General features: G+C 38.0%; 1 protein-coding gene and 1 pseudogene across 4 annotated transcripts in view; both read left to right on the top strand.

Moving 5' to 3' along the window:
* The first annotated feature begins 844 nt into the window (after positions 1 to 844).
* WDR35 (WD repeat domain 35) overlaps positions 845 to 20,154 on the top strand; it is a 53,367-nt gene continuing 34,057 nt past the window's right edge. The window contains exons 1-10 of one of the 4 annotated variants that reach the window (XM_061154855.1): positions 845 to 987; positions 1,655 to 1,772; positions 9,511 to 9,582; positions 11,621 to 11,713; positions 13,210 to 13,338; positions 14,139 to 14,272; positions 15,128 to 15,293; positions 15,420 to 15,565; positions 18,763 to 18,888; positions 19,879 to 20,064. In XM_061154855.1, coding sequence (XP_061010838.1) covers positions 964 to 987; positions 1,655 to 1,772; positions 9,511 to 9,582; positions 11,621 to 11,713; positions 13,210 to 13,338; positions 14,139 to 14,272; positions 15,128 to 15,293; positions 15,420 to 15,565; positions 18,763 to 18,888; positions 19,879 to 20,064 — 1,194 coding nt within the window. In that variant the 5' untranslated portion in view covers positions 845 to 963. Of the gene's footprint in view, positions 988 to 1,654; positions 1,773 to 5,594; positions 5,631 to 9,510; positions 9,583 to 11,620; positions 11,714 to 13,209; positions 13,339 to 14,138; positions 14,273 to 15,127; positions 15,294 to 15,419; positions 15,566 to 18,762; positions 18,889 to 19,878; positions 20,065 to 20,154 lie in introns of those variants that run through there. The other 3 variants (XM_061154856.1, XM_061154858.1, XM_061154857.1) reach the window with 3 other exon arrangements.
* On the top strand, positions 4,020 to 7,958 carry LOC133064215 (E3 ubiquitin-protein ligase RNFT1-like; annotated as a pseudogene).

The raw sequence follows: 20,154 nt of genomic DNA, 5'->3' as shown, positions 1-20,154 counted from the left end.
TCTTTTTTTTTTTAATTGAAGTATAGCAATTCACAGTGTTGTGTTAGTTTCAAGTGTACACATATTATTTTTATCAGTACCTTTAGGCTGCAATTACAGCTTAAATGGGCTTCCCTGGTGCCTCTTACGGTAAAGAATTCGTCTGCAATGCGGGAGACCTGGGTTTGATCCCCGAGTTGGGAAGATCCCCTGGAGAAGGGAAAAGTTATCCACTCCAGTATTCTTACCTGGAGAATTCCATGGAAAGAGGAGCCTGGCAGGCTACAGTCCATGGGGTCGCAAACCGCTTAAATGAGTTGTTTTAAAGTTCTAAAACAAACAGAATTAACAAAATCTCTCCTACCCTGAAATTGCTCCAGGGGTCTCCAAACCCCAAAGGCACAAAGGAAGGTTTGCAAGGTCTGAAAAATTTGTCGGTACCTTCGTTTGACCAACGGGCGCCAGCCTACCAAATCCTGTAAAGTACTTTTCCTTTTCACAATGTTGGGACTTTGGGGCTTACACAACACCCCATCCTTACGACCTCATTTGAATGGGCGCCCTTAATGAGCTGGTACTGAAACCTCGGTCGAGTTCCACCGCGACGGTCCAAGGTCGTGGCCGGTCCTCGGAACCGGTCCGGACCGAGGACACCTGAGGCTACGAGGCAAGGAACTGACAGTCGCGGCGCCGGCTGGGTCCCTGGGAAGGAAAGCCCAGAAGCAAATCCACCAGGTCCCACCCAGGTTAGGGCCCGCGACAACAGCTCTACCAGCAACCCCGACGTCCGCGCAGGCGTACGACGCCCGGCGATGCGAGGGCGACGCCGGAAGTGTCCCTTCGGCGCCCCGGATGCGACCGGGAGGCGGCGGTTGCCAGGGCGACGAGAGCTTCCAAGAGCCGCTGGTACTCGCGATCGTCAGCTTAGAAGAAGTTTCCCGTGACGGGCTTTGACTGCTGGTTCGTCCTCTCGGGGTTTTCAGGATGTTCTTTTACTTGAGCAAGAAAGTGAGTTTCCCAGGGTTCGCCCTCGGTTCTCCTCCGGTTTCTCAATCTGCAGGCGATTCCGGCATTCTGCCTGAGAGGCTATGCGTAGTGATCCAGGCTTCTCCATCCCTTCTTCCACCTTCCGGCGCGGTCCAGCCTGGGACTTCCTCTTGCGGGTCCCTGAGCCTACACAGTCCTTGGCGGAGGCAGCCCCTCTCTCGCAAGATTTTCCCATTCCTGCCCCTGGTTAGGTCCTTTGGCGGAGGCCCGCAGGGCAGATCACTGTGTGCATTCCTCTTTCCCTACTTCACCTGTTGCTTATCAGATGATTTAAACTCTTTGGATCATCACGGGCTGCTGGGCAGGAGAAAAGTAATAAAAAGGTAGACAAAGTGTGTGTGGAAAGGGAATAAGGATTGGAGGTAGAGATTTATACCTCCGTTACCTGCCCTGCCTTTTAAAAATCCATCGGGTCACCCTCATTTTTTTTTTTTTTTTCAGTCACTGCCCTTCTGTGGGCAGTTCTTTGTCTCTTTCCCAAATCTGCCCCGGGCAGTTCAAGGGACTATAATCATTTTCGTAACGGTTCACATTTGTGCAAGACCGTTTCTTCTGCTGCCTTCATCTCCCGTAGACTCACTACCAACCCCTTCGTGAAAAGTTGTGAGTGGCAGTGGTTGCTTTTCAGGTTGCCGTACCCAATAACGTGAAGCTGAAATGTGTATCTTGGAACAAGGACCAAGGATTCATAGCATGTGGTGGTGACGATGGATTACTGAAAGTTTTGAAATTGGAGACACAGACAGGTAAATGAATGCAAGCCCAGATGTTTGAACATAAGCAAAAATCATTTCTTCAGAGAGATTTGCTTATGGTGTTTGTCAGTATGCAATTCTAATTCTTTCAAAAGGAAAAAAAACCCCAACATTTTGGGGTGTTGTAGAATATTTCTGTAAGGAAGTTCAGAAAATATCGAATGTAAACCTCAGGTGGCTTTTGCTGAAATTATCAATGGCAAATGAAAATGAATGAAGAATGAAAACTAAGTCATTATATTGTCTTGTGCTATGTGTGTTGATTGTCCTGTATTATTAAGAGTCTAATAAAAATGACATGAATCACCTTTTCAGTAAGGTCACAAAAATCTCACATTTTGGCAGCTTATTTACAGGCCTGTGTTGTCCTTTCTGCTTTTCAGATGTTAATAATTATGCACCTAGTTCTCAAGAACAGAACATGGGATTTAAAAAAGTTGTTTTATTAAGAAGTCTCTTGTGTGTTACAGCTTGATTTCTCTTTTTCTAGTTCTGTGGAATCATAGCACACAGTTTCACATTTCTTTGTTATCTAGTGTTGCTCTCAGTTGGAGAGCTAGATAATCCCTGATCCAAATAGGATATCTGGATAAGGAGATTGGAATCGGAACCTTGGCTCTGCTGTAAGACTTCTGAATATATTTCAGCAAGTTTCTGAATATCTTTGATTTTAGACCAGTCTTTTGTAAAATGAGGGGTTGAACTAAGTAACATTTTGGATTTCTTACCAGCATTGCTTCTCAAGCTTTACCAGGTATAGGAATCACCTGCAGAGGTTGTTAAAATGGATTTCTGGACTTAGCCCTAGAGTAGAACTGGAATGGGGTCTGAGAATTTGCATTTGTAGTGATACTGGTATTGCTGGTTCTCAGACCACACTTAGAGTAACACTGTTTTACAGCTTTGAAGTGATAGTTGTAAATATTATTGAGCACTTTCTGTGTCTGGGGTGTTTAAACTTCACTGTCTAATTTGACCTCACAGTAATCTTGCGAGGTAGATATTTCAGATGAGACAACTGAGGTGCTGATCAATGAATAACCTGCCCAAGCTCACATGGGAAACAAACGACACAGCTGAGATTTTAATAAAAGGAATAGAAAAGAATTTTACTTCAGCCAAATGGAGAACTGTAGCCGGGGAGGCAGTCTCTCAGATGTTTCTGAGAAACTATTCCAAAGAAGATGGTTTTTAGCAGGGTTTTATCTCTTGTCCGAGCAAAGAATCTCAAACATAACAGGGAGGGTGCCTTCTTTTGAGGAATTTATTTGCTTCCTACGCAGTGAGTCAGTGTGACTTTGGCTCCTGGGAAGGGAGCCTCATCGTTGAAGGAGTACCAGCATTGATGTCCCAGGAAGGGTGACATGGATCTCTGTCTTTAGAGTGGACATTCTTTACTTCTGGACAATGCATACTTTTCTTTGATGGTTAAAGCAGATATACAAGATAAGTTTGATAGCCTAAAAAACAGACTGTTCTAGTTAGCATGAAGTTTAAGTTAAATAATATATAAACCATTTTGACTTTCCCATACTGCAGTATGTGAAAATTTCTTCTGTCAAAACTTAGTTTGTCTCAATTTCAAGCCTCATTTTTAATGGCCTAAGCAAAGAGAGAATAGTTGTTTTGATGTGCTAGATTAATTATATGAAATAAAAAGCAGATTTGGAAGGTAGAGACTTATGTACCAATTTGAATTTGTCTTCTGTTGCTTAGTGATTTAATCTCTCAATGCTTTAGCTTTCTTAACTGTCTTAAAGGAAAATAACTTTTGTCTCTTACATTTCTCAAATACTTATAAGTATATGCACATATGTGCATGTACCTATACATATTTTTATTTTGCCTAAAATATGTAGGAAGTTTTAGTTACATTAATAAATGGATTTATTATGCTTGATATTGAAAGTTTGTCAAGAAAAATTATTTCTTTTCCTTTTTTACACTTGTGATGAAATGTGGTTAGAATTTTCTTTGAAATGTGTGAGAAATATGAAAAATAGATTCTTGAATGATTGAAATATGGAGTTAATTATTTGTTTTAAAATTTAATAATGAGTATAAATCATGTTGAAAGAGAGAAATATGAGAAATATGGCTGGATGAGTCTTAAAAGGTCAATCTATTGTATCACAACTATTATTGTTAAATACGATAGTAATAAAGTTACTATTACTCCAGTAATCATCACCAGATATTGATTGCTGAGTACATTTAAAGCACTGTGATATGCTAAAGATGTGGCTTTGTGAGTGCCATTTTGGTGTTTAGTTACAGGATAGCTAAATTATTATCATTCTTCCATATAGTATAACAGTCCTCTACATCAGTAGAATACCTACTATAGCATTATTTTAATGGCTGTTTAGTATTCCATTTTGTTGATATATATAATGGTTTATGTATCCAATTCCAGTGTGGGATGTTTAGATGTATCCACATAGGTTGTTTCCAACAGTATCTTCATATCTAAAGATATTTGCTAAAGATGTTTCTTTGCATGAACCTTTAGTTACTTTCTAGTATACAGTTCTAGAGGTGGAATTTACTGGATCAAAGTTCATGTAGATTTATAAAGGTCATTCACATGTTTAGCCAGTTTACCTTCTAGAAAGCTTGCATTGCTTTGCATTCCCTGTAATGGTATTCCCAGTTTTCACTCTCTTACTTTAGAAGGAAAGGAACTATTAGAACTGATAGAACCAGTGTTTGCCCCCAGCTTTTCACCTCAGGTTAAGATGGGGAGGTGGGTAGTCTTTTCTCACAGACTGCCTTCCACAGGTTTTGCTGGAGCCCACCTCCTCTCACCTCCTCAGGGCCCTTATTCTTTTTTATTCTCTCTCTCTCTCTCTCCTTTGAGTATCAGTCTCCTTTCCCCATCTTTTCTCTTCCTTGCCAGCCAGTTTCATGTTACAAATCTAATGGGCAGCTTTTTTTTTTTTTGTCCTTATGCACATTTGACTGGTTCTTGAACTGTTATTTTTTCAAGACAAAAAGAGAATTGCAATGTTTTAAATTATTGTTATATTTATACATATTGCTATCCCCTCCTTTATTTACTTATACATTCTCAGTCTCTTTTACCAGATTCTCCTCTAACTGTTGGAATTCCTGAGAACTTGCTTCTGGGCTCTTTTCATTTTACATTCTCTTTAGACTTATTCTTTCATTCCCATGGCTTTAAATGCCCTCTGTGGAATGACGATTCCTAAATATATCTCTCCAGCCCAGTTCTGATTTATCAGACTTGGACATCTCCTCAAGAATCTTTCCACAGGCATCTCATACTGAACTCTTGACCTTCTCCTGTATATCTTCTCTTGCTTGTCTCTGTTTCAGTAAATATCTTAAATTTCACCCATTTGCTCAAGCTAGAAGCCCATTTCTTCCCCCCTTCACATCACCTTCCTCAACAACCCTTTGCTTCTGTCTCCAGAGTATTGAATCCATCCTTCCCGTTTGTCCCCTTCCACCGCTCTAGTCCCAGCCACTAGCATCTCTCACCTTGACTGGCTGAGAATCAGCTTCATGGTTTCTTGCCTCTTTCTCGTGTGATCTAAAAAAAAAAAACAAACCAAAAAGAACCAGGTCATGTCGTTTCCTTTCTAATGATCTTTAAAGGGACGCCAGCCTGGGCCAGAGTTGCTTATGGTGGAATTTGAGGAGAAGGGCCCTGACTGGAGATGGCATCTCTTGCTTTTCCTGCCACTGCTGCAGACGGCACAGTCTACTCATCTTCACAAGAGGAAATATTGCCGGAAAGCAGGCATTTGGGTCAGAGAAGAAGTGTTCCAAGACCATCCAAACCACCTGTGTAGCCGTCTGCACAGCCCTTCAGCTGCAGGCGGTGTGAGTATCAGCTTTTTCATGTGCCCATGCAGTGAGATTGACACGCGAAGCTTCCTGCCTTTGTTCTGGGGGTGTTCATAATCCAGACCAACTCCATACCTAAAGAATGTGCTGTGAACCCAGGTTCCAGAAACAGCAGGGCGGGGACCCATAGCTGCACCCATGGATGTGTGCACGGTCACTTGTAGCCAGTCATGCAGAGAAGCCAGGCAGCTGAGTGATTCTGCCCGGGAGTCTGTAGAGCCTATAGCAACTCTTTCTCGGAATCCCACCATCTCTTCGGCCGTTGCAAAAACGTCTCCTTCACATTTCGATCCTGCTTGTCAAACTCACTGTGTAACATGTAACGCGAATTTCTCTTGCAGTTGGGCTGCTGACCACTTTTATGAATGCAACATGCAAAAACTGATGTTTATGAACGTCAGCTGGGTTTTGCCAAGATGAAAGTGCTCAGAGACTTACTGGGCTCGGTTCCTCGTGTTCTGAGCAGGGTCTTCTGTTTTCCTCTGTTCTCTCTCTCATTCTCAGTGACTTTATTACCATTAATCTTTGTAAATCCTTTGGATCTTTTGAGCTTGTGGGAGATACTTTGGATGGTTGGAATTGCTGATTTCATTCCGAAATTTCCCTTCATGGGTTTCAAATGCCTTCTTTTATTGATGCCTCCTTTCATCATGCTTTTCAAATCCAAGGGTTATTGATGCTTTGAGAAGAATTCTGTCAGTATTACCAGATGCTTGTTCCCATTGCCAGTTTGGTTTGTTTATTGGCTGTGGGGAGTTTAGTTATGTAACTCAGTGGAGTCTTGAAATCTTGGTGGCTTTACTTGACCTCACTGAAAACTTTTGAGTTTTTTTCTTTTGGATATCTGAGCTTTCAGATAGATTTTGTGAATATTTTCTGCATAATAAAGTTCTGGAGTTACTGCTAGCAAAAGACAGTATTCAGATGTGGAAGCTGTTTGTTCACTGTGTAAAGGAGAATTTAAAAAAACTTGTTCTCGTGTGTCAGAATATGTTTTGTGAAGAGTCTACACTTCATGGTTTAACAAATAGAAAACATGTGTGCTATGCAGAATTTTGAATTCAGACCATATAAGCCAATGGAAGGATGGAACTACTTCATCAAACTTTCAAATGTGTTGGGTCCTGCAAACCCTTAGACTCATGTATCACTAATTTTACTTGATTGTAGTGACTGTGACTATACGCATTAGAATGGATTTTCAGTGCTTTAAGTTAAGAAATATGTTTTTATGAAATGTTTTTAGAACTAGAATAAGGCTTAAGTGGGTAGTACGTTTTTAAAGAGATTCAACGAGTGAGAGAACCCACTGTTAAAAAAACAAGGTTCAACCTAATGTTTACGTCAACAACATTTATTCTATCCTAATTGTTTGAGAGATGATTGTGAAGTTATATATGTGTATTCTTCTTCATGTTACCAATACAGTTAGAACTGTCTAGATAGTTAGATAGTTAGAACCAATGGTTTTAGAGGAACTCAGATATTTTTTCCCTCTGAGATTGTTTTCAGAATAAAGAATATAGTTCATAGTAATTTTAAGATACATGTTATCTGAAAGTAGAATTTTCTTCAGCATCAACTTATAAAAATTCCCACTCTTACAAATTCTTTTTCATAAATTAGTATTTTCATACTAATCAATAGATTTTCATAAATTAGTATTTTTAAATGAATGTTTCAAATGGGGTATTTTACATGTGACTGTCAGATTTTCTGGGAGAAGGAAATGGCAACCCACTCCAGTACTCTTGCTTGGAAAATTCCATGGATGGAGGAGCCTGGTTGGCTACAGTCCATGGGGTTGCCAAGTCGGACATGACTGAGCAACTTCGCTTTCTTTCTTTGTATAGTTCCTTTTGGAAGAGGAAATGGCAATCCACTCCAGTGTTCTTGCCTGGAGAATTCCATGGACGGAGGAGCCTGGTGGGCTACACTCTATGGGGTTGCAAAGAGTCGGACACGACTAAGCAACTAACACACACACACAAACACACACACACACACATCACATTTTCTAAGATTCATTTTACTGAGAAGACATTTTATATTACTATATTCTTCTCTGTACTATGATTAATAATCCAAGAGAAAAAGTCACTTCAAATAATAAACAGCCTTTAAAGGCTTACATTGCACTTTGGATAACATAAAAACTTTTCATTGCTTCATGCAAAGACTTCAAATTTTTTCCTGTGCCTATTACTTCTGCCTCATCTTATGCCATTCTCCCCTTATTCAACCATATAGGCCTTCTTTCAGTTTGCTAAAGGCTCTAAAATTCTACCCAGGGGCTATTGCATTTGCTACATCCTAGCCTGAAATACTTTCCCCCTTTCCGTAACTGGCTTGGCTTTTTCCAGTTTATCCCTTGGTCTCAGTTTAGATACCATTTCTTCAGAGCTCCTTCCCTGGTTCTCCCTCCCTCCGATCTAAGTTAACTCCCCCTCTGTTTCCTATCTCTTATTATGCTTTTACTTTTCCCAGTTTATTATTTTATATATGATGGTGGTTTAGTTGCTAAATCGTGTCTGACTCTTGCGAACCTATGGACTGTAACTTGCCAGCTCCTCTGTCCATGGGATTCTCAAGGCAAGAATACAGAAGTGGGTTGCCATTTCCTTCTCCAGGGGATCTTCCTGACCCAGGAATCGAACCTCAGTCTCCTGCATTGTAGGCAGATTCTTTACCAACTGAGCTACAAAGGAAGCACAATTTTATATATATGCATATATATTTATGTGGGTGTGTGAGTGTCTATTTAATATCTGTCCCCTCAGTAGACTATATGGAGAAGGCAATGGCACCCCACTCCAGTACTCTTGCCTGGAAAATCCCGTGGATGGAGAGGCCTGGTGGGCTGCAGTCCATGGGGTCGCTAAGAGTCAGACTCGACTAAGCGACTTCACTTTCACTTTTCACTTACCCTGCATTGGAGAAGGAAATGGCAACCTGCTCCAGTGTTCTTGCCTGGAGAATCCCAGGGACGGCGGAGCCTGGTGGTCTGACGTCTATGGGGTCACACAGAGTCGAACACGACTGAAGTGACTTAGCAGCAGCAGCAGCAGCAGACTATAAGGTTTCTAGGGGGAGAGGCCTTTTTTTCATCATTTTGTATTCAGAACCTTCCACAGTGCATAGAGTGTAGACATTCAATAAATGTTTGTTGAGTGAATGAATGAATGAATATAAGATTCTGCAAAGTCGAATAAAAACTAGTTTCCCAAATCTTTGCTTTTTTTTTTGTTTTTTTTTTTCACTTATTTTTATTAGTTGGAGGCTAATTACTTTACAATATTGTAGTGGTTTTTGTCATACATTGACATGAATCAGCCATGGATTTACATGTATTCCCCATCCCAATCCCCCCTCCCACCTCCCTCTCCACCCGATTCCTCTGGGTCTTCCCAGTGCACCAGGCCCGAGCACTTGTCTCATGCATCCAACCTGGGCTGGTGATCTGTTTCACCATAGACAATATACATGTTTTGATGCTAAATCTTTGCTTTTTGATCTCTCTTATGCTTTTAGAGTTTTCAATCTAAAATTATAAATACTCCTTTTTTGTTGTCTTTTGGGAAGGAATAAGTAGCAATAATAATTACTAATTATATTTAATATGCTAAGTAAAGTGTTCTTTTATACATTTTGCTTTATTTCACCAGAATAATATCTTGCAAGGTGGTACGTGTTTGTCCATGTTTCCCCCATGAGAAAAATAGGTCACAATAAGGCATTCTTTAAAAAATTATTCTCATATTATTTAGGAATAGGAAAAAAAGCAAGAAATGTCAAAATCTTATAATCTGTCACTTTTGTATATTTGCCATAGTATGTTTTGTTTTTGTTTTTTCAGATGATACAAAATTGAGGGGTCTTGCAGCCCCTAGTAACCTTTCTATGAATCAGACTCTCGAAGGTCATAGTGGTGAGTCATGTAAATTTTTAAATCATATTTGAATAGTATTTTTAGGTATTTAGAACCACTTGTGTGTGTATGCTTAGTTGCTCAGCCGTGTCTGACTCTTTGTGGCCCCATGGATTGGAGCCTGTCAGGTTCCTCTGTCCATGTGATTTTTTAGGCAGGAATACTAGAGTGGTGCCATTTTTTTCACCAGGGAATCTTCCTGACCTCGGGATCCAGCCAGAGTCTCCTGGAGCCAAGGGGTCCAATCCACATTGCAGGTGGTTTCTTTACCCACTGAGCCATTGGGGAAGCCTTAGAAATGACTTGTGCATGCGTGCTAAGTCGCTTTAGTCATGTCCGACTCTTTGCAACCCCATGGACTGTAGCCCACCAGGCTCCTCTGTCCATGGGATTCTCCAGGCAAGAATACTAGAGTGGGTTGCCATGCCCTTCTCCAAGAAATGACTTACTTAATGCAAAAATGTCATTGTTTAAATGATGGTCTTATTTAAAATAATCATTTCTGTTTAGCCATAATTATGCAAAAATGTCATTGTTTTAAACAATGGTCTTATTTAAAGTAATCATTTCTGTTTAGTCATAATTTACATGGCCTAGAGTCATTCAACAACTTTCACATGATTAAATAGCATCTTCAATAGGTATGAAAAAAGTAGCTATTATTTTATATATTAAAAATACTATCTGTCTATGGATATGATATCCTCCTTTTTAAGAGTCTGTTTTATGGTCTCAGATTAATATAGACTGAAGAGACATGACACCTGAATGTACTGGATGATGCTAGACTGGATCTTGAAATGAGAAAAACAGCTATCTATCAAGGACATTATTTGGACATTTGATAAAACTTAAAAGTGGACTGTGGGTTGGAGATAATAGTGTATGTGTTAAAATTTCTAATTTGTAAAACAGTTTTGAAAGAGAATGCCCTTGTTCTTAGGAAATATACAATAAAGTATTCAGGGATGAAAAAACTAAAAAAAAAAAAAAAAATTTGTTCATATAACCCAGAGGTTTAAGATATGCTCAAGAGTGTGTTACTAATAGAATAGAAAACAAGGTGAGGCGCAGGGGGAGAGATTCAGAGACATCTCTTTGACAAATACCACCCCCTCAAAAGAAAAAAAAACAAGTACTTAGTATGATGTCCTTTGGGCATTATAGTCCTTGGGAGTCAGGCAAATTGGGTAAATCTTACTTATATTTGTTTCTGTCACCAGATCTATGGCAGCTCTTATAGCTGATCCTAATTGGCCCCTTGGAAGGAAAGTTATGACCAACCTAGATAGCATATTAAAAAGCAGAGACATTACTTTGCCAACAAAGGTCCGTCTAGTCAAGGCTATGGTTTTTCCAGTGGTCATGTATGGATGTGAGAGTTGGACTGTGAAGAAAGCTGAGCACCGAAAAATTGATGCTTTTGAACTGTGGTGTTGGAGAAGACTCTTGAGAGTCCCTTGGACTGCAAGGAGATCTAACCAGTCCATCGTGAAGGAGATCCTTCCTGGGTGTTCATTGGAAGGACTGATGCTGAAACTGAAACTCCAATACTTTGGCCATCTCATGTGAAGAGTTGACTCATTGGAAAAGACCCTGATGCTGGGAGGGATTGGGGGCAGGAGGAGAAGGGGACGACAGAGGATGAGATGGCTGGATGGCATCACCGACTTGATGAACTTGAGTTTGAGTAAACTCCGGGAGTTGGTGATGGACAGGGAGGCCTGGCGTGCTGTGATTCATGGGGTTGCAAAGAGTCGGACACGACTGAGCAACTGAACTGAACTGAACTGAATTGGTCCCTTAGCTGGCATAAAATAGGAATAAACATGAAAATTAGTATTAGGCATTGTTGTAGAAACAGATGATAATAGTAACTGTGTTCTGTGAACATTTTTGAGTAATATTAGACTGGTTAGTTGCCCAGAAACGGTACTGATTTTAACATACTCTTGGTATTATAAAAATATAAATTTGAAATTAATTGTAGCTTCTTTTTGTTTTTTTTAGTTTCTAAACTGTTTTTATACATTTTTAGGTTCTGTTCAAGTCGTAATATGGAATGAACAATATCAGAAGTTGACTACCAGTGACGAAAATGGGCTTATTATTGTTTGGATGTTATATAAAGGTATATTAGGACAGCTTATTTAATCTTCCACAGATTGGAGTTTGGATTACAGTAGTTGAACAGAGAAATAACATCTTTGAAATAGATCCTTTTTACCTAGCAGTAGGAGTTCATGGGGGTGATATTTCCAGATTTATGGATTCCTACTTTTACCTTTAACCTTATTTCTTTTGAACTGTGACCATGCATTAAGAAAGTGAATTATGTGACTGTTGGTTATCTTCAAACTGAGCTTAGACTCTTGGCAGAATAGTTTCTGCTTGAGATAGCTCTCTTTTTCAAGTTTCCGATAAGAATTCGTTTCTCTGTGGTCAGTGACTGGAGTTAGTTTAGTAGATAAAAACATTTATGAAGTCAAAAGCAATAATTCATTTCCTTTAATGAGTCAGTTAGCTTCCTTTTCCTTCATGGATATAGATTTTTATCTCAGCTCTGACTGCTGGCTCCCCATTTGTGCCTTTTGTCCAGAGTTGAAAGAGTCAGAGAAAGATTAATTTAGGTGTATCACTGTTACCAGAAAAATAACTCATAATACATGTTCTCTTGAGGCCTGTAGGCATTATCTTTGAATGAAAAGCTCGTGTGTGGTTTTAAAAATGCTTAGGGTATATACCTTTAAAAAATTCTTAATTAAAATATGCTGTAGTACACAAACTCATCTATTTATTTTTAAAGTTTATGTCTGTGTATATATGTGTGGGGAGTAGAACGTGAAAGTACACGAGATTAGAGTAGGTCTTCTCTGAGCCTCAGTCTTGATGGGTAATACCCTGTTCTGACTAGTTTTTCCATGTTACTTAATTACTTGCTTGGCTTTAGGCCAGAATTGTGTGTATGGGAATGTAATAAAGCCTTTTAAAGAACAAAAAGAAAACAAAATAGCCTTGTGATATGCCTTACATTTGATTATACCTTGAGACAAGTCACATCTCACCTCAACCCTATGTAGATAAATACAAGAACAGTTTTGTCACTCAGGTTTAGTGATGTTATATCACTAATGTGATGTGAACTTAAAATTTTTTTCAGTCTTCTAGTTTTTACACAATATGCTTACATTTAACATGCCTACAATTAATCATTGGAGAGTTTAGGCATACGTATGAAGTAATTGTGGTTATTCTGTTTTTTCTTGGTTATTATGTGAGGTGCACTCAAGAGTGGGAAAAATCAGTCTTTGAGAAAAATCACTCATTTTGGCCCTTTGGAAGCAAATGAAGTTTTATTTTTTAATTGATAGAAAAAAGAGAGAAAGGATAGGCATTTATTGTGTTTTCTGTGAATTATCACAGAAGCAATTTTTAGTCAAGGCATGAGTTATTTTTTTCATCTTGTTCTGTTGGATTTGAAAATTTTGTAGTTTAATGTCTTAGGTTGTGGAAAACTTTGCAGTTATTTGTCCCATAGTCTGTTTTATGGAAAGTTTCCAACTCTGAAGTACAATTTATCAGATGTGAAAGTTTTGACTTGCCATTTGTTTTCCTTTGTGAATACAGGCTCTTGGTATGAGGAGATGATCAACAACAGAAATAAGTCAGTGGTTCGAAGCATGAGCTGGAATGCTGATGGACAGAAGATCTGCATTGTATATGAGGATGGGGCTGTGATCGTTGGTTCAGTGGATGGTAATGCATTTTGTACCTGGAGCTAAGGTCAAGATTTAGCTGAAGTTTTGATATTTAGAGGTTTAAATGTTATCATATATTAGCATTCTGACAGAAAAATAAATACGAAAAGAGAAAATAATTGCTGTACAATATGATGACATTTAAGAATCACTTAAGTCTTATTGTTTAGTCAGTGAGTCGTGTCTGTCTCTTTTGTGACTCCATGGACTGTAGCTCACCAGGCTCCTTTGTCCATGGGATTTCCCAGGCAAGAACACTGGAGTGGGTTGCCATTTCCTTCTCCAGGGGATCTTCCTGACCCAGGTACTGAACCTGTGTCTTCTGCATTGGTCGTCAGAGGGACTAGATCAGAGAATAGGTAGAGGGATTCACTTTAGATTGGTGTCTGGTTGGGGACATACCTCTTCCTTTGTATTAGGGGGCAAAGCAGAAAGAATAAGTGTGGATTCACTTATTTTCTGAATGTTTGAAAGTGCGGGTGGGGGATTTTTTTTTGAAAGCTTTTATTTTCTTTCCAAAGTAAAAGGTGAATTCTTCTGCTAATTGGGAGTAAGGTCCTGAGTCAGAATTTAGAAGAGAAGGGAGAGAGTTGGAAACAGCTGCTATTTCAAATGCTTAGTAGAGTGTTTGGCACATAGTAGGTGCTCAGTGAGTATCTAATGACTGAATAAATTAAACAACTGAATGCTGTGAAGAATGTGAGAGCCCTTTAGGGAAACAAAGATTTCTAGAGCAGTTGTTAGAGAATCGTGACCTTGACATTTTAACGAAATAATTATGTTTTATGTTTGTTTTAGGGAATCGCATTTGGGGAAAAGACCTGAAGGGTGTGCAGTTATGCCATGTAGCATGGTCCGCAGATAGTAAAGTCTTACTTTTTGGAATGGCTAATGGAGAGATACACATTTATGATAATCAAGGAAATTTTATTGTAAGTGTATATATACTTTTATTTTTACAACTTTGTATGCTTATTTTATATATCATTTTTATATGTTTACACACATTTATTTATTATGATAATTTGTGTAATCAAGATAGTCTTTAATTCAGGTTTTTTTTCCCCTTAGTTTGTTTTATTAAGAAAACATTGTGTTGCTTCAAGGTAAATTAGTGCTTTTAGTTCTGATTTTCTGGTAGCTGGAAGGATAAAACTGCAGTGTGTTGAAACTGAGGAATGATGGGTAGGATGATGTGAAGTTAACCTTTGTGTCTTCTAATACCCAAAGCTGAAGTTTACAATGAGATATTTTTTGTAGCAAGGTATTAAAGCTTGTGAAAAGGATGGCAGGCTTATACAGTAAAGGACAAAAATCAGGTCCTGGAAGGAAGGCAAAATAGAATAGGCTAGGATAGAATCTCAAGGAAAGCTCTGGCTTTGTGAGATCTAGCTATGGCAGATCTCTGACCTTTCTTATGGAGCGACTTGTTTTTAGTCAGGGTCAAGACATCACATGAATCCAGTCAGTGGAAGTGATAATAACCAATATCTACATGACACTTTGCTATTTTCAAAGCACTTTTGTATACCTTTGATCATTTGAGTCTCACAAAACTCTGTGAACTTTTTTTTACTTTTTTTTTTTTTAAATCCTCATTTTACAAATTACGAAAACTGAAACTCAGGTGAAGTGATTCGTCCATGGTTGGTGCATCAGTAAGTGATGGAGCTTGCATTCAAAACCAGATTTTCACATTTCAGTGTTCCTTCTATAATAATACTCTATTCACACTAATGATACTACTGTTTTCAAATATAAAATACTAGCGCACTGATTTTATTTAGATGAAAATGAAGCTGAACTGTTTAGTGAATGTCACTGGAGCCGTCAGCATTGCTGGGATTCATTGGTACCATGGTGCAGAGGGTTACGTGGAGCCAGATTGCCCCTGCCTTGCCATCTGCTTTGACAATGGGAGATGCCAAATAATGAGACATGAGAATGACCAAAGTATGTAATTTCTCTTTTTTTTTTCAATGTGCAGAATTAAAAAAATATTTTAAAAAATTGTGCTTAAGATTGTAAAAAGTTCTCTTGGCTAAATATTTTACCATTAATTCCTTTTTTTTGGACTAGATCCTGTTTTAATTGATACTGGCATGTATGTAGTAAGTATCCAGTGGAACCACACTGGCAGCGTCTTAGCAGTGGCAGGCTCCCAGAAGGTCATCACTCAGGATAAAGATATAAACATTGTGCAATTTTATACTCCATTTGGTGAGGTAAATGTCTCATTAACGATTTTGTCTTTCTTTCTTTCCGTTTAAATATGCAGTGAATAAGATAGGGGAAAAAAAGAATGGAGGAAGGGGTATACACTTGTCACTTTTTTTTGAAGCGGACATTTTAAATAAAAATGATCAACTATCAGGTGTATTTCTTTGATTAATATCCTCATATCATAAGCCTTCATTTTATCGTGGAATTTATTTTATAGTCTTTACATTTAGAAAACCACATGTTTCATGTAAAATCACTGGGGAATAGTTATTGAGAATATTTTCTCTGTAATATGCATATGCATCTTTTTCACAGGTGGTTTTTGAGTTGTTTTTAGTGTAATTTAGTAGTTTCAGATTAATTTTAGGGGGTTTTAATATGATATATTAAATGTGAATAGGTATTAAATATACATATCAGTCTGTCCTTCTTCCAAACTTCTGTTTCAATTTGTTGTGAAATAATTGCTTATTTTAAGAAAATCTATCTTAAGAATGAATCTTAGGTGTTACTACATTAAAAATAAATATATTTTAAAAAATAAATACTATCCTTCTCAGTATTATTATTAATTTAATTTTCAAAGAGAGGTTTCTTAAAGCAGTAGTAAATGTCAACTAGGAGAATTAATATGTTATACACTTTAAATAATTTCGAAAGTGAGAACTTAGTAACTAATATTAATAAGTTTTTACGTATTTTATTTTCTAAACTTAGACTATATTCAGTTTCTTTTGGATATCCTGTTGGTTTTTATAAATTCACCACAAACTTCAATAATTTCTATTTTTGGCTTACCAAAGTCTGTACCAGTTGTTTTTACTATGTTAGTTTTTTTTTTTTTTCCTGTATTTTAATAACTTCTGTTGGGGTAAACAGTGGTGTCAGATGATGCTGAAAGTTACCTAGTAGAATGTTCTCTGGAGAGTAGGTGGTCTCTGTTCATTATCAGCTAATAATATTTCTGGTAGATGCTAAAAGCTAAGGAAAAACAGAAGCACAGTTCTCAAGGTTCCTAAATAATTAAAAATCTGAGTTCTAGTTATCTCAGTGTTTATAGCTTTCTTTTAAATTCACGTTCTTTGTTGGTTATTTCTATCTGTCGCCATTGGCTTATTTATCACTGTATTTTATCAGCTTATTTTTGTTAGTTCAGTCTTCTCTAGGTATGATAACATGCATTCAAAGGCCCATATGCTTTATCTTGCAAATCACCATGTTATGTGTTAAACTGAAAACTGTAAGTGGCTTTTGGTATAGTTGTAATTAAAAATATCTAGCCTAGTCCTCGGGGTATTTGGTCACTTAATATTTTTTGAATAAGTGAATATATGAGGTATTTATTTTTGGATCTATGTTATTAGGAAGAACTTGGAAGGAACTTAACTAGAGATGTCAACTTAAGGAAAACCTCAGGGAAGAATTCACTTTTGATTCTGAGGGCTAGGCTCTTCTGGTCTTTTCAGTGTGGTCTTACTTAGCTATGGGAGGGGCTAACAGAGCGTGGGGTTTTTAGTCTGGCCTGGCTTTGGCTTTGAACTCTGTTTCTACAGAGCTGTTCCCCTCAGAGAAGTCAGTTAACCTCTAAGACTCAGCTTTCTTACTTCCTCGAGACTCTGCTGTAAACACTAAAGGAGGTAGCGGCGGGAAAACGCCCACCGCAGGGCTCAGTGAGTGCTCCCTAAAAGCCAGTTGTCCTTGCTGCTGCCACCGCCTGCCATGTTGGCAGAGTGAGATGGCAGCCTTCTTCTCATAGCGTGGGTGTCAGGGCCAGGAGTCCTGTTGTGAGAGCCTGTTTGTTTCCTCTGGCTTCATACAGGCAGCAGGACAGATGGAGTGCACCCTCCTAGGTTAAAACTCCCCCCCTGCCCCCCATTGCATGCCATGGCAAAATGGAGTTTAATATATTAAATTTGATTTTAGAGCATATCTGCGTAAGAATAAGGGATACCAGTATAATTTATTAAAATTCTGGGGAGTATACTGTTTTGTGAAATACACATAGATTAAAAATGTTTTCTTTCTATGGCCACATTAAAAAGATCTTTGTATTGATCTATTCCATTTTTTAACTTAACCTTTAAATATACTGTCAGTATACAAAGAAATTCATTTGATTACATTATACATTTATTTACTTGATAGATTTTTTTTTTGTACTTGTTTACCAAAGAATCTATTAAGGGATAGGGAAATAAAAGTGAATATGAGCAAGTTAGTGTTGTCAAGTAGCTCACTGTCTAAATTCTCTGGAACCACAGAGGGCGGCAAGAAGGCAGGAAGTAATATTTAAGATGTATCTTAAAGGGTGAATAGGAGCACTCTAGGAGGACAAGGAATAGTTGGGTGGGGGAGACTTGGGGGAAAGGATTTCAGGCAGAAGAGAGATTATATGGGCCAAAGGAATGGAGGCAGAGTAGTTCCCTCGTGAGGAGAACACGGTAACTATGGTTAACTTGTAGGGTACTGAGCCACAGAGTTTTGGGCAAATGGGGGGAAGGCATTGTATACGATTCCAGACAACATGATGGTGGGTAGCTACTGATTTTGAAAAAGTATTAAACATTTTTAAAAGTAGACTAGGATATAATTGGATTGGTGTTCCAGAATGATAATCATGGTAGCAGGGATTGAATTGGAAGGGTGGGAAAGAAATAAAAGGTAAAACTTGTAGTTAGGAGGCTACTAGCTAGTTCAGTCAAGAAAGAAGGCAGTTATGATGAAGGAAAGGAGCGAAAGCAAAAGGCTGGGCATCTGGTTGGCTGTTGAGGGTGGGTGGGGGCTGAATAAGAGGCAGGACCTAAGGACCGAGTTTACTACTCCAGTATTTCATTGAATCTAAGATGCACAATTCTTTCCAACCCTAAATTGGAATGCATGTTAAAATCAAAGTTGTCCTATTTTAACTTGCAGCAATGTGTTTTTCTTTCCTCTAAGTTGGACATAAAAATAAAGATGCATATTTAAATCTCTGGCATCTTAGATTTGATGAAATTTGATACTGAATTCTTTGGCTATAGTTTGTTAATTTCTCCTATCATACATTTGTTTTTCATTACAAAAATGGAAGGAAAATGATTTGAAGTATGTAACAACCTTTCATAAAATAATTTTTGTACTGCTTTTGATCTCTGTGAAGTGATAGGTGGTATTTTATTTAATTGTGATACTTTAGGTTAAATATAATTTTTTTTTTCAGCATCTGGGTACTTTGAAGGTTCCTGGAAAGCACATGTCTGCACTATCTTGGGAAGGAGGTGGACTGAAAATTGCACTGACTGTTGATTCTTTTATATATTTTGCAAATATTCGACCTGATTATAAGGTGAGTATTAAGAGCAGTTGTAAAAAAAAGATGTTTTTTCTTATATAATTTTATTATAGTTGAAAGTATAGTCTCTGTATTTTGTATATATTCATAGCCACTTTGTTTTAGAAAGCAGCTGAAAGGAGGCTTTTCAGTGTGAACACCATAGAATTAGTAAACTAGTAAACTTTTCCGGAATACTATATATAAAGAGTACCAAGCGTGGTAAGTGTGCCGTGTGCTCCTCAAAACAATAGTAAAGACAAAGTTAATAATGTTGGCACTGAATATCAATTTATCAAAAATTATGTATAAATTTGTTGGGAGAGGGAAAGCTCTAAGTTCTGTAGTCAATACACATAAATGATATGGAAAGCAAAACCAAGACAGTTTACAGCTAAAAGAGTTGTAAATGGCTACCCCGAGGAGGAAATTAGGCAGAGGGGGTCCTGCATTTTGTTTTTGTGTTAAATAAACCATGTAGAATTATTTGACTATAAACTATGTGCATATGCTACTCTGATAAAAAACAAATATAAAAAGTGTGGATGAGAGAAAAAAGGCAAAGCAACTGTCTTTGAATTTTGGCTTCAGGATTTGGAATTGAACTTCAGAAGGGATCACTCTTGCTGTTGTCCCCCACACGGCTATTATTAACTATTGAAAAATCTGAAATTTTCACCACTGAAGCTTAAATCTTACAAATTAAAATGAGGAAAGTTAAGCCCAATTTGTTTTTGCAGTGCTTTTTTTTTTTTTTTTTATTACTTTTAGACTTGTTATTTTATTGAGAAGAGATATGAAGCTGAATATTCAGTCCCTCTCTTTTCTATTTCTAAAGGATTACTTTTGTCAGCACTGATAAACCACATACCTGCAATATTTCTAGAGGAAAAAAATATAATGATGTGACTTTCCCAATGTTAATTGCTATTTCTCTCATCCTTTCTCTTCCCTCCCAACTTCCCTCCTTCTGTTCCCTCCCTTTCTTCCTTCCCTTCTTCCTAGTGGGGTTATTGCTCAAACACCGTAGTTTATGCTTATACCAGACCTGATCGTCCAGAGTACTGTGTTACCTTTTGGGATACAAAAAACAATGACAAGTATGTTAAGTATGTGAAGAGTCTCATTTCTATTACTACCTGTGGCGACTTCTGCATTTTGGCAACAAAAGCTGATGAAAATCACCCTCAGGTAGGTGTTCCTTGATATCTTAAAACTTAGATGGGTTTAACTACTTGGCTGAATTGGGCTCTAGTTATCTATCTTCTCAAGCATAGCCTT

Source organism: Dama dama, chromosome 11 (assembly GCF_033118175.1).
Source record: "Dama dama isolate Ldn47 chromosome 11, ASM3311817v1, whole genome shotgun sequence".
In the NCBI taxonomy this organism is placed as follows: Eukaryota; Metazoa; Chordata; class Mammalia; order Artiodactyla; family Cervidae; genus Dama; species Dama dama.
Note: the sequence above shows the minus strand (reverse complement) of the source record. Positions and strands in the feature narration are given on the sequence as shown.